Genomic DNA, 15629 nt, shown 5'->3' on the forward strand with positions numbered 1-15629 from the left:
GCTAACTCACAAGCACTGTTAGCTAGATACAACAGGGCCCATTGGGATGAGATGCAAGACATAATTCAGCATCTCCCCAAGGAACATCAGAAGAGGGCACTGCAAATAGTGGAGGAAGGGCAAGCCATCACCAATAATCAGATTAGATCTGCCCTAGACGCAGCAGACACCGCTGCAAGAAGTGTCAACACTGCAGTAACCATAAGGAGGCATGCATGGCTCAGGTCATCGGGCTTTAAACCCAAAATACAGCAAGCTGTGTTAAATATGCCGTTCAATAAGAAACAACCTTTTGGCCCAGAAGTTGATACAGCCATTGAGAAATAGCGCAAAGATTCTGATACCTTCCGCAAAAGCAATGGGTGCATTATACTCCACACCATACAGGGGATCCTTTTGGAAAACTCAGTGTAGAGGTAGATTTAGAACACAAACAGCAGAGGCATCCACATCGCAGGCAAAGCCAACCTACCAACCACAATACCAACTAGGTGGTTTTAGGGGCACATAAGGGGGCCAGTATCCCAGTAATAGACGGGAAATTTCAAATCTCCAAGCAAACTCCACAGTGCCCTAAGCAGTGACTTGCTTCATCCCCTTTCACTCCACACCTCTCCTGTGGGGGGAAGACTACAAAAGTTCCACACAAATTGGCAAAACATTACCACAGACAAATGGGTACTATCAATTATCCACAATGGTTATTGCCTAGAGTTGATACAAACTCCCCCAATCATTCCACCAAAGTCACACAAACTATCTACACAACACATCAATCTGTTACAGGAAGAAGTCAAATCACTTTTGCTCAAACAAGCAATAGAACCCATGCCACAAGTTCAAATAGGGACAGGAGTTTATTCACTATATTTCCTGATTCCCAAAAAAGATGGCACCTTCAGACCAATATTAAATCTCAGGACCCTAAATCTTTACATCCTGTCAGAACATTTTCACATGGTAACTCTTCAAGATGTTATCCCACTACTCCAAAAACATGATTTCATGGCAACATTAGACCTCAAGGATGCTTATTTTCATATACCCGTCTGAAAACTTCTCAGGTTTGTCATTCAAGGAAAGCACTATCAGTTCAAAGTGTTAGCCTTCGGAATAACAACAGCTCCAAGGTTATTCACAAAGTGCCTAGCGGTAGTCACAGCCTACCTAAGAAGACAACATACACATGGCTTTCCATATCTAGATGATTGGCTAATAAAATCAGTCATACGCAGTGTTAAAACCATACACCTTACGTAATACAAACCCTGCACACGCTAGGGTTCTCAATAAATTACCAAAAGTCACATCTACAACCTGCACAAATACAACAGATCTGGGTACAATACTAAATACTCAAAAAGCGCTAGCATGTCCAAATACGCAAAGAATACAAGCATTCCAAAACACAATCACACAGATACAGACAAATCAACAGTACAATGTCAGATTTGTCATTAAGATTTTAGGGATGATGGCATCATGTATTGCGATTGTTCCATGCGCAAGACTAAACGTGGCCATTACAACAGTGCCGTGCACAACAATGGTCACAGGCCCATGGTCAACTTCAAGATCTAGTGTTGGTAGACCGCCAAACATGCATGTCCCTTCAGTGGTGGAACTCCACAAATCTAAACAAAGGGCGGCCATTTCAAGACCCTGTGCCCCAGACCATAATTACAACAGATGCATCAGTGATTGGTTGGGGAGCTCACCTCAACAATCAAGGACAATGGGATGCCAAGCACAAGGAGCTACACATAAGTCACTTAGAATTGTTAGCTGTCTTCCTAGCACTCAAAGAAAGCATTTCAGCCTCTTCTCACACAGAAGAATGTCCTTTATCAAAACAGACAACATGACAACCATGTATTACCTAAAAAAACAAGGAGGGACACATTTGTCCCAACTCTCACTTCTAGCCCAGAAAATTTGGAAATGGGCAATGCACAATCAAATTCACCTGGTAGCACAATACATGCCAGGGATACACAACCAATTGGCAGATGTTCTCAGAAGAAATCATCAACAAACACACGGGTGTAAGATTCACCCTCAAGTACTTCAAAAATACTTTCAACAATGGGGAACACCAAACCTAGATCTGTTCGCCACAAGCAAAAGCGCTACATGCCAAAACTTGGCAACCAGACACCCACATCCACTATCCAAGGGCAATGCTCTATGGATCAATTGGTCAGGGATATTTGCTTACGCTTGTAGTCAACAAATTGCGTCGAAACACACTCAATATGATACTCATAGCACCAACGTGGGCCCGTCAACGTGTTACACAACATTGTTAGACCTGTCAGTAGTACCACACTACAAACTCCCAAAAAGACCAGACCTGTTGACACAAAACAAAGGGCAAATCAGGCACCCAAATCCTAACACACTCAATCTGGCGATTTGGCTCCTGAGGTCATAGAGTTTGGATATTTACAATTACTATCGGAATGTATGGAAGTTATAAAGCAAGCAAGAAAACTCACTACTAGACAGTGCTATACTAACAAATGGAACAGATTTGTATATTACTGTCAATCTAAACACATTGCCCCTCTTACAGCATCAATACAGGATATTGTATGCTATTTACTTGATTTACAAAAATCATATTTAGCGTTCTCTTCCATAAAAATACATCTTACTGCAATTTCAGCATATGTACAAAATATAAAGCGCAGCTCCTTATTTAGAGTTCCTGTTATTAAAGCTTTCATAGAAGGTTTGAAACACATCATTCCACCCAGAACACCTCCAGTTCCCTCTTGGAATTTAAACACAGTGCTTATGTGACTTACGGGACCACCATTTGAACCCATGCACTCATGTCATCTGCAATTCTTAACATGGAAGGTTGCCTTCCTAGTCGCAATTACACCTTTGCGAAGAGTCAGCGAAATTCAAGCATTCAATATTGAAGAACCGTTCATACAAGTAGACAAACAAAGTTGTACTAAGATTAAATCCCAATTTTTTGCCAAAAGTTGTCTCGCCTTTTCTTATAAATGAAACAGTGGAACTTCCAGTCTTCTCACAGCCAGATTCTGTGGCAGAAAGAGCTCTACATACATTAGACATTAAAAGAGCACTAATGTACTACATAGAACAAAACCATTCAGAAAAACTAAACAACTGTTTGTAGCTTTTCAAAAACCTCATACAGGTAACCCCATTTCAAAACAAGGATTAGCAAGACTGTGACTCGAAAATACTTCTTCGAAGAAAAACAACTTGTAACACTCCGAGCCCAACACTAGATGGCAGAAGTATAATGCACAGCATGTGAATCTGCAGCGGAACATGCCACAAACAGATGTACACTAGGTAAGTGACATTTTCTATATATATATATATATATATATATATATATATATATATACACACACACACACACACACACACACACATATATATATACACACACATATATATATATATACACACACACACACATATATATATATATATATATATATATATATATATATATATATATACACACACATATATATATATATGTTCAATGGCATGTGTAGCTGCAGATACACATGCTGTGCATATCCCGCCATCTAGTGTTGGGCTCGGAGTGTTACAAGTTGTTTTTCTTCGAAGAAGTCTTTTCGAGTCACGAGATCGAGGGACTCCTCCCATTTCGGCTCCATTGCGCATGGGCGTCGACTCCATCTTAGATTGTTTTCTTTCCGCCATCGGGTTCGGACGAGTTCCTCTTCGCTCTGTGTTTCGGTTCGGAAAGTTAGATATCGGAAAATTCAACGGTATTGTTTTCGTTCGGTATCTGGTTAGTCAACGCAGATCGACACCGAATTTTGAAGCGCTCCTGTGGCCCTTCGGGGTTTCGATTCCCCGGCGGGGCCTGGTCGGCCTGACCACGTGCATCTACAAGTCTAATGGAACGGACCCCATTCCGCTTCTGCCCCGAATGCCACAACAAGTATCCTTACACAGATCAACATTTGGTCTGTAATTTGGGTGTGTCTCCCGAACACAAAGAGGATACCTGAGAGGCCTGTCGAGCGGTTCGGTCGAGGAAAACGCTGAGGGACCAGAGAGCAAGAAGGCTTCAAATGGCATTGGCGCCGTCAGGACACCACGACTTGGAGGAAGAAGAAACCTTCTCCATTGCTGACTCGGACGAGGCCGAAACAGAACAGATGCCGAAAACCGTGAGTAAAACAGCCCCGGCCAAAACTCCCGTAAAAATCATCAAAGCCTAGGGGACGCCACCGCCGGCAGGCCATGGCTTAACCCAATAAATCGGTGACCGTCCATCGGCACTGAAAAAGGGCACACATGTGTTGAAGTCATCCGACTCCGGTCGAGATACCGGCACAGAACAGACTTGGCCCAGAGACACTGGTTCAGAACAATCTCGACATCGAGATACCGGTACCGAGATAAGTCGGCACGGAGAGATCGGAACACCGAAACTCAAAAAAGTGGCTTCGGAGCCGAAAAAGACTGTTGAAAAGGTTTCGATACCGAAACATCCGGCTTCAGAGCCGAAGACAAGTTCCTACACCGAGGAAAAAGGGCTTTCCACACAAATGCAAAGCCATAAATTCGGAGAAGAGCTAGAAGCAGGGGAGTCAGATTATACACAGAGAAGGCTCCATATCCAAAAGGAGACGGGGAAGATAAGAACTCTCCCTCCTATAAGGATGAAAAGGAAACTTGCTTTCCAAGATAAAGATAAACAACCACAGGCAAAGGTGGCAAAACAAGTAACTCCGCCACCATCACCACAACGCTCACTGCAACCATCACCAATTGTTAGCCCACCTATGATGCAGTCTCCAATGCACAAAGGCATGAGCCAAGATGACCCAGATGCATGGGATCTTTATGATGCGCCAGTGTCAGATAATAGTCCCGAAGGTTACCCAGCAAGACCATCACCACCTGAAGACAGTACTGCTTACACACAGGTGGTGTCCAGAGCAGCTGCTTTTCACAACGTGACATTGCACGCTGAACCGATTGAAGATGACTTTTTATTTAATACTCTGTCGTCCACACATAGTCAGTACCAGAGTCTTCCGATGTTACCGGGAATGTTGAAACACGCAAAGCAAGTATTTCAAGAACCCGTAAAAGGCAGGGCCATCACTCCTAGGGTGGAGAAAAAGTACAAGCCTCCCCCAACAGACCCTATGTACATCACGCAGCAACTGACACCTGACTCAGTAGTAGTAGGCGCAGCACGTAAAAGGGCGAATTCACACACCTCCGGAGATGCACCACCACCCGACAAAGAAAGTAGCAAGTTTGACGCAGTGGGGAAAAGAGTGGCTGCACAAGCAGCCAATCAATGGCGCATTGCCAATTCACAGGCTTTTCTGTCAAGATATGACAGAGCCCACTGGGATGAAATGCAGCACTTTATTGAACATCTGCCCAAAGAATTCCAAAAGCGTGCACAACAAGCGGTGGAAGAGGTCCAAAGTATCTCGAATAACCAGATACGATCGGCAATGGACGCAGCAGACACAGCTGCAAGAACTGTAAACACAGCTGTCACAATTCAGAGACACGCATGGCTATGCACCTCAGGATTCAAGCTCGAAATCCAACAGGCTATGCTTAATATGCCGTTTAATGGACAGCAGTTGTTTGGGGCAGAAGTGGACACAGCTATCGAGAAGCTGAAAAAGGATACAGATACGGCCAAGGCCATGGGTGCGCACTACTCCCCACAGAGCAGAGGCACTTTTAGGAAGACACAATTTAGATGGGGGTTTCGGGGCCAAACCACAGAACCCTCAACCTCACAAACCAGGCCCACATACCAGAGCCAGTATCAGAGAGGAGGCTTTTGGGGACAATACAGAGGTGGACAGTTCCCTAAAACTAGAAGGAAGTTCCAAAGTCCAAAGACCCCTCAAAACAAACAGTGACTTCAGTGTCACAAATCCCCAACACAACACCAGTGGGGGGGAGAATAACAGATTTTTACCAAAATTGGGAGGAAATAACAACAGACTCGTGGGTCCTAGCCATCATCCAACATGGTTATTGCATAGAATTCCTACAATTACCACCAAATGTGCCTCCAAAAACACACAACCTGTCCAAACAACACATGGATCTATTACAGCTAGAGGTCCAAGTGTTGCTACAAAAAGAGGCAATAGAACTAGTACACAATCATCAGAAAGGAACAGGGGTTTACTCCCTGTACTTTCTCATACCCAAAAAGGACAAAACTCTAAGACCCATATTAGATCTCAGAACACTAAATCTTTACATCAAATCAGATCACTTTCATATAGTGACACTTCAAGACGTAGTCCCCTTGCTAAACAACAAGACTACATGACGACATTAGATCTCAAGGATGCTTACTTCCATATATCCATACATCCTTCACACAGGAAAAAGTAAGGTTTGTAATCCAAGAGTACATTACCAGTTCAAAGTGTTACAATTCGGGATAACAACAGCACCAAGGGTATTTACAAAATGCCTTTCAGTAGTAGCGGCACATATCAGAAGACAGCACATACACGTATTCCTGTATCTAGACGATTGGTTAATCAAAACCAACACACAAGAACAGTGTTTTCAACACACAAAATACGTCATAGAAACCCTTCACAAACTAGGTTTCTCACTAAACTACCAAAAATCCCACCTACAGCCGTGTCAAATACAACAATACTTAGGAGCAGCAATCAACACAAAAAAAGGGATTGCCTCTCCAAGTCCACAGAGGGTACAAGCATTCCAAAACGTAATACAAAGCATGCACCCAAACCAGAAGTATCAGGTAAAATTAGTGATGAAACTACTAGGCATGATGGCCTCATGCATAGCCATTGTCCCAAACGCAAGATTACACATGCGGCCCTTGCAACAGTGCCTAGCAACACAATGGACACAAGCACAGGGTCAACTTCAAGACCTAGTGTTGATAGACCGCCAAACACACACCTCGCTACAATGGTGGAATCATATAAATTTAAATCAAGGGCGGCCTTTCCAGGACCCAGTGCCTCAATACGTGATCGCAACAGATGCTTCCATGGTAGGGTGGGGAGCACACCTCAACCAACACAACATCCAGGGACAATGGGACACTCAGCAGAAACAACTTCACATAAATCAGCTAGAACTACTAGCAGTGTTTCTAGCGTTGAAAGCATTTCAATGGCTAATAGCCCACAAACGCATTCTTGCCAAAACAGACAACATGACAACAATGTATCACTTAAACAAACAGGGAGGCACACACATCACAACTGTGTTTCTTAGCACAGAAAATTTGGCATTGGGTGAATCACAATCACATTCACCTAATAGCGCAATACATCCCAGGAATTCAAAACCAGTTGGCAGACAATCTCAGTCGAGATCAACAACAGATCCACGAATGGGAGATTCATCCCCAGATACTACAAACCTACTTCAAAAACTGGGGAACACCGCAAATAGACCTATTCGCAACAAAAGAAAACGCAAAATGCCAAAACTTTGCATCCAGGTACCCACAGCCTCACTCCAAGGGCAATGCGTTATGGATGAGTTGGTCAGGGATATTTGCTTACGCTTTTCCCCCTCTCCCACTCATTCCGTATCTAGTAAACAAACTGAGTCAAAACAACCTCAAACTAATACTAATAGCACCAACTTGGGCACAACAACCTTGGTACACAACACTATTAGACCTGTCAGTAGTGCCTCATATCAAACTACCAAACAGACCAGATCTGTTAACTCAACACAAACAGCAGATCAGACACCCGAATCCAGCATTGCTCAATCTAGCAATCTGGCTCCTGAAGTCTTAGAATTCGGAAATCTAAACCTCACACAGGAATGTATGGAGGTCATCAAACAGGCTAGAAAACCTAAAACATGACATTGCTACGCAAATAAATGGAAACAATTTGTTTATTACTGTCATAATAATCACATTCAACCATTACATGCGTCCACTACACACATTGTAAGCTACTTACTACACTTACAAAAATCTAAGTTCGCTTTTTCATCCATTAAAATACATCTCACAGCAATTTCAGCTTATCTGCAAATTACACATTCAACTTCACTATTTAGGATCCCAGTCATAAAAGCTTTTATGGAGGGTCTAAAAAGGATCATTCCACAGAGAACACCACCAGTTCCTTCGTGGAACCTCAATATTGTATTAACGAGACTCATGGGTCCACCATTCGAACCCATGCACTCTTGTGAAATGCAATACTTAACTTGGAAAGTAGCCTTCCTAATAGCTCTCACATCTCTCAGAAGAGTAAGTGAAATAGAAGCCTTTACCATACAGGAACCCTTTATACAAATACACAAACATAAAGTGGTTCTACGTACAAATCCCAAATTTTTCCCAAACGTTATATCACCGTTCCACTTAAACCAAACTGTGGAACTCCCAGTGTTTTTTCCACAACCAGACTCTGTAGCTGAAAGAGCATTACATACATTAGACATAAAAAGAGCTCTAATGTACTACATTGATAGAACCAAACCGTTTCGCAAAACAAAACAATTATTTATTGCTTTCCAAAAACCTCATACTGGAAATCCAATTTCAAAACAAGGCATTGCTAGATGGATAGTTAAGTGCATTCAAACTTGTTATCTCAAAGCAAAAAGAGAACTGCCTATTACACCAAAGGCACACTTGACTAGACAGAAAGGTGCTACCATGGCCTTTCTAGGAAATATTCCAATGACTGAAATATGTAAGGCAGCCACATGGTCTACGTCTCATACGTTTACCAAACACTACTGTGTGGATGTGCTAACGGCACAACAAGCCACAGTAGGCCAAGCAGTACTACGAACATTGTTTCAAACAACTTCAACTCCTACAGGCTGAACCACCGCTTTTGGGGAGATAACTGCTTACTAGTCTATGCACAGCATGTGTATCTGCAGCTACACATGCCATCGAACGGAAAATGTCACTTACCCAGTGTACATCTGTTCGTGGCATGAGTCGCTGCAGATTCACATGCGCCCACCCGCCTCCCCGGGAGCCTGTAGCCGTTTCGAAGTTGATCTTGAACATTTGTAAATTTGTAAATATATTACTTTAAACTACATTTTGTACATACATATTCATTCCATTGCATGAGCACTATTACTATAATACACAACTCCTACCTCACCCTCTGCGGGGAAAACAATCTAAGATGGAGTCAACGCCCATGCGCAATGGAGCCGAAATGGGAAGAGTCCCTCGATCTCGTGACTCGAAAAGACTTCTTCGAAGAAAAACAACTTGTAACACTCCGAGCTCAACACTACATGGCGGGATGTGCAAAGCATGTGAATCTGCAGCGACTCATGCCACGAACAGATGTACACTGGGTAAGTGACATTTTCTATATATATATATATATATATATCTATATATGTGTATATATATATATATATAATATTGCACTCCGTGGGTATCGTAATGGATGCGGAAGAGAAAAGAAAGCGTTTCGGGGTTACCGCCTTCGTCAGCTTCTTATTCGCCATTTTGTTTTCCCTCATATATATCACATGATATATATCATAAGATAGTACACACCATAAAAGGGAGATACACCTGTAAAAGTGATCACATAATTTATATTTTAAAATGCACATGCCCGAAATTATATGTGGGAAGCACAAAACTTCAGGCACACAGAAGAATCCTGCAACATTTGAGAGCAATTGCCAACAAAGATGTCACATACCCAGTGGCCAGACATATTCACCAGACACATGGAGGGAGAATAGATGAGTTGCGCTACAGTGTAATTGACGGAATAGCTAGAGAGAGCAGAGGGGGAGACCGAGAAAAGAATTTACGAAAGTTAGAGTCGAGGTACATATTGTCGCTCGACACCAAGGAACCAAATGGGCTGAACATCAGTGAGGAACTATATATACACTTACATTAATGCTTCAAAGGAATATGAACAATATTGTATAATATTTCAGGACATAGAGCATGCATCAGTATTAATAAAATATTCATAAGGTACACGGAAGCTGATTAAGCAGCAGGAAAAGCATATGACAATATTATTGTAGTGCGCAAGCTGGCAGACGAATGTAATGCGAGCGTAATACCAATAGCACAAGCATTGAATGTACCATAACGAGGGCGAGAGATCTACAATACACAATAGACACTGATACAATGCGCTTATGGACATATTCACATCATTATATTCAGTGGGGAGGTTTTTATTTACACCCCTGGGAAACGTGCATAAAAGCGAGATTTATGTAATTATTGTTACAGGTAAAGAGTAAGTCGAGTTTAATTTAATTTTAATTTTAGCTAATTAGTTAATTGATAAGGTATATAGTAATGTGAATCCGAAGTGCAGACTGGTTCATATGTGCAGTGTGAACAATACAGAATATGCAACAAGCACTATATAGTCACACACTTATATACCTATTGACATCGTTATATGTAACTGGTTTGTTTTGGTTTACACACACAGGAAGCAAGTAAGATGTGTATAATTTCTTGTTTCAGTAGTAAACAGTAGGGTGACCATGAGTCCGATTGTTAAAATTTTGTTAAATTTTGTTAAATAGTTTGTTAAAAATGCTGATAGGGGTTTAATCGAGTGATCATGTGATATATATGAGGGAAAACAAAATGGCGAATAAGATGCTGACGAAGGCGGTAACGCCGAAACGCATTCTTTTCTTTTGTGCAAATAAACCCGCATCTATTACGATACCCACGGAGTGCTGTCTTTTCCTGAACCCAGGAAATTGAGTGTGAAGTTATAGGCGAGCTAGCGCTCGCCATGAGATGAGCACCGCTGACGGTCTGGAGCAGTGTTGGCACGCTAACTAAAAGTATTCGATAGATATAGATATATATATATATGTATGTATATATATATATGCATTATTAGTAGTCTGGCAAACTGCTAAGGCGGTCTAGAATGGATATTCACTGTACAAATATTCTACTTCCACGGTTTGTCAAAGACCTTAACCAAAAATAAAAGCCCTTGCCCTTTTAGTGTTACTGGTGAGATTCCATGTAATAAAATAACTGTCTGTGGGCATTAGCATAGTGTAGTATCAATCCATCATTAAACGCCTATTGTCTTTAACATATGGCTTTCACAATAAATGTCAGGCCTCTACTGCCTTTCATGTAGATTTTCATAATAAGTACCACAGAGGGGAATTTGAGATACCTTTTCCCAGTGAACAAATCCAAGCTGAACAATATACCACCACGCTTATGGGGGCCTATGAAGGATTCTAGCTATGGACGTCTTTTAATCCCAGGGTTTGTGAGAAGGCCTAGTGGCTAGAGTTGCCAAATTTGGAGCTAGAGAAACGTGTTTGAACCCCGACCTTGGCTCAGCATCCTGTCATTCTGGGCAAATCACTCAGTCTTCCTGTGCTGTAAAAAAGTGTAATGTAAACTGTGTCTTGTGTAAAGCACTTTAATGTCCTCAGGCGGCAATTGTGTTGTATAAAACTGCAACAAAAAAACTACTCCTGTGCCTGCTGCATTACGTGTAACCAAATACTTTTCTACTAGTTTTAACCTAGTGTAATTGCAGTCCACTTATAAGTGTCCTACGTCTTTAACATATGATTTGCACAATAAATGTTAGGCTTAATTGTTTGTCAGAACATTTCATGACCTGATAAGCCCGTAATCATTGGCCTGTAACCATAACCTTCTCAGTCCTTTTGTATTGAGGATAAACTTTCAAAGGGGAAAACTGCATTGCCAGCACTGTTTTCCATAGAACTCAAATTATGACCTATGAAATGCTGCTAACACAGTAATCTATATGTAGGTGGAGCCTATGCTTCTTTCTCAGTAATGCTCTTTTTTCTTTGAACAGATATGGTCTGGTGACAGCTCTGCTGTCCAGGTATAACTAAAAACAAACATGAAAAGCATTAGTACCACTGTCAATAGGTGGAATTAAGAGATACTGTTTAGAGATGGTAGGACAGAGAGGAAGCCCTTGCCAGTCCAAGAGCTAGAATAGCTGTAGAGCACAGTGCCTTCCACTGAAGCCTTTTTCTGCATCAAGAACATGTAAGTGTATCCAGTGCTGCACAATTAAGAGGTAATTGTGTGCTACCACATAGTGTAACAATAACGTGGATGCAGCCTTATTGTAACACATGTTGGTAATTCAGGGAGAGAAAAATTTGAATCTATTTTATGGTGGTGTCTTAATAAAAATGCTGAGCCCCGGCTTCCAAAACCAGTATATGCTGGCTGGGTGACAATGGCTAGATTTGTTTCATGACTCTATTAGTTGGAGAGGAGGTGTACATTTACATTAGGTGTACATTTACATCAGTGGTGTTTGTTTTTCACATGCAGCTGTTATACCTCAAGCCAAAAACCCACAAGTCTTAATGTCTTGTGTTGTAACCTCCAGATCATCTTGTGAAATGCCTGCCTATTAGGGGTATATAGTTTTTCTCTGTTACTTACTTTAATCAATTTTCTACATGTGGTATTTTCCTGAGCATTTGAAATGTATTATTTAGTTGGATTTGAAGGTTAAGAGAATGTAATCCTCTGGAACTTTAAAGGCTGATGTATTATCACTGTCCAAAATATTTTCGACCTTTTGTATGTTTTGCTTTTCTTTTTGTTTAGGTTGAAGATTGTGAAAATATCTTTCAAGTGTAAACAGTTTTTCATTCAACTGAGGAAGGAAGTGGTGAGTGTCATCCTGTTACCTAAGACAATTAAAAATATCCTGTAGAAATATAACTACTGTACATGTACATTAATGTTAAAGATAGTTTGCCTCAATTATTTAGATTGCATACCATGGTCACAATTGGATTCTTACTCTTTATTGATACAATATTTATATTCATACTGTATTGCCTGTCAAAATGTTTGGCAGTGGGTACAAACTGTAAACAAATGCCTTTTTGTCCTTAACAGTATGTAGATTCACATGCTTGAATATGCCCCGTCATTGAAGTGGGAGTTCCACGGTAACCTTATAAAGCAGTACATGTTAGTACCATGGGCTATAATGGTAATGCACATTCTGTTTAATAGCCTATCTACTTCCTTTTTAAAAAAAGGAATAAACTTGATCTATGACCAGTCAGATGCCAGCATCCTCTAGAACACTCCCAACATACGTAGTTTCCCGCAGATTTTCTACCGCACGTCGTGTGAAGGGACTTTCCTTGTGCTCTGCTCAACTACCTGTTTTTTTCCTCTCAGAATTATAAGAACTACTTCTTTCTTTAGGAATTATTACTACAACCGTAATAGATATGTCCCATATTTCAAAGAAAAAAAAAAAGCCTTTTCAGGCCCTCGTGACACCTGTGAGAAGAAAAGACCACTCAGAGGATCCTCATAAGCAATGTATTTATTGTTTATATCCGCATCATAAGGTAAAAGACTGTAAAATCACATGAACTTTCTCTCAAAAAACTTTAAAGGACAGAGAAGGTAGACTTTTATTGTGGCTGCAGAAACTTAAGACCAGGGAATATCCTTTATCTGAGGAGGACAGTGATAATTCCTCACAGGCTACAACTTTCAAGTGAGAGACCGAGAATTGAAGAAAAACATTTTTCAGAGGCAAAAGTCAGTAAAAAATCCAAACATACTGTCAGTGGCCAGGAGAGGCGGTACAAAGATCAACCTCCAAACAACACTTAGCTAAGTCTCTGCCGACTACTCCTTCTCGGAAGGAAACTGTTCTTAAAGATGCCTCATAGTTTGCTCCGTCAATGTTGAGAATAAAAAAATCAGATTCAGCGGCGACGAATAAACCTCAGTTGACGCGCTCATGGACGTCATCATCGACCGTAACAATGACGACCGTAACGCTTAACTTTACTTCACCAAGTTCTCCTATAATTACGGCATCGTCTCCACTGTGCCTGATGACGATTGTAGCGGGGAAGGCTATCAAACGCTGCTCGTCTGATGCCCTATCGATTGCGACCTACTCCAGTTCCTTGTTTGTACACACACCGTAGATGGCACAAGAACAATATGCTATAACCTTGTCGATGATGTCGACCAAGAGCTTGTCGATGAGGGCCACATCGACGAAGAAGGCAATGCCACAAAGAAGGCAACATCGTCTAAGCTTCCATCAACTACCACACTGTCGACGGTGGCTGTCTCGTTGACTACGACTCCGTCGACGGTCCCATCGACTACCATCCCAGATCCAGGAATTACAGCGACACCATTGTCGACAATAGCTTTACCGTCGGTGCAAAAGAACTTACTAGCGAAATCGTCGACGAGACTACATTATTCTACTGTTTCACCTATCCCTCATACCACTGAAAATCAGATCATCAGATTCCGTATTTCTGCCTATGCATACGTCACCAAGTAAGGTCCTGCCTTACCCTCCTATTTACCTCATCGATGATGATGGTGCATTTGATAATGATGGACCTTTTTGCGCAGCTAGTAGCCCATCACAGCTAAAAGTGAAATGTCAAGACTTTGATGACAACAATGAACCCTTCCAGGAGTATTCTGGTTCAGCTGACCAAACACAACAGATGCAACAGGAGTGTACAGAATTTCACCAGGAACAATCTCTTCCTTCGCCAGCATCTCTAGTAACGATTCATCAGAGTATGCTTCAAGACTAATACTGGTTTCTGTCTCCACTTCCTGCAACACCTATAACGCAAGTTCCACCACTAGCGCAACTTTTTCAAACACCTGTTCCGTTGGCGAGGCCCATTTCATTGGTTACCACACCCATCACCTCCGCACAAGAGGTCGCTTCTAACTTAACACAACCCATGATAGAAGATGTGCCCTCGTCAGATGAGGACAGAATAGACGGCGAAATCAGGGACACACCAACTCATTAAGACGATAGGGATGACTACCTTGTTCCCACTTTTTCTCCACCACAGACGGCACTAGTGGATTCTCCACCCGGAGGTATTTGAGGCTTCTACAATTTAATGAACTGTGCAGCTAAAAGATTTGAACTGCCATTGTTAACTAAAGAAACAGATTGTTTTCTTTATGACTTTTTAAAGAACAAGCAAAAAAATCTGCAAGGGCCATACCTATAGCGGACTTTATTTGGGAGGAGTGTGTAAAAGCCATGAAGAACCCAGCCACTGCATCTCTGCTCATTCCACGGCTGGACAAAAAAAATAGAAGGCCCCAGACAACTCACCATCTTGCCTCATAGGTCAGCCAAGATCGGACTCAGTAGCGTGGCAAGCTGCACAGTGATGCTGAAAAAAACCCTCTGCACCAATTTCATCTCCTCCAGACAAAGATGGGCGCAGGCTGGATAGTATCGGAAAGAGATTCTCCACGATGGCAGCCACTACAGTTAAAGCAGCAAATTTGCTGGCCATTATAGCCCGCTATGACTGCCAAATGCGGTCGAATATAGCCCGTACATCGACTTACTGCTTGAAGATGCTAAGACGGAAGCACGTAATATCTTACAGGAGGGCGAGCAGGTGTCAGCAGAGATGATCGACTGCGCCATAGACATCTCCACTACAGGTTTCAGACAATTAGCGTGATCTGCACTGCTGCGTAGGCAGGGATGGTTACAATCGACCTCCTTCCGCCCGGAAGTCCAAACAAGGATCCTGGATATGCCATT

The 15629-nt window shown here is 41.9% G+C and overlaps 1 protein-coding gene across 3 annotated transcripts in view; it reads left to right on the forward strand.

Moving 5' to 3' along the window:
- The window catches only part of PTPN4 (protein tyrosine phosphatase non-receptor type 4), a 975501-nt gene that overhangs the window by 273658 nt on the left and 686214 nt on the right, over positions 1–15629 (forward strand). For all 3 annotated transcript variants that reach the window (XM_069224613.1, XM_069224612.1, XM_069224614.1), the window contains exon 11: positions 12647–12710. In XM_069224613.1, the coding sequence (XP_069080714.1) occupies positions 12647–12710 (64 nt within the window). The remainder of the gene's footprint in view (positions 1–12646; positions 12711–15629) is intronic.

The sequence above is a fragment of the Pleurodeles waltl genome, chromosome 3_1 (assembly GCF_031143425.1).
Source record: "Pleurodeles waltl isolate 20211129_DDA chromosome 3_1, aPleWal1.hap1.20221129, whole genome shotgun sequence".
Taxonomy (NCBI): Eukaryota; Metazoa; Chordata; class Amphibia; order Caudata; family Salamandridae; genus Pleurodeles; species Pleurodeles waltl.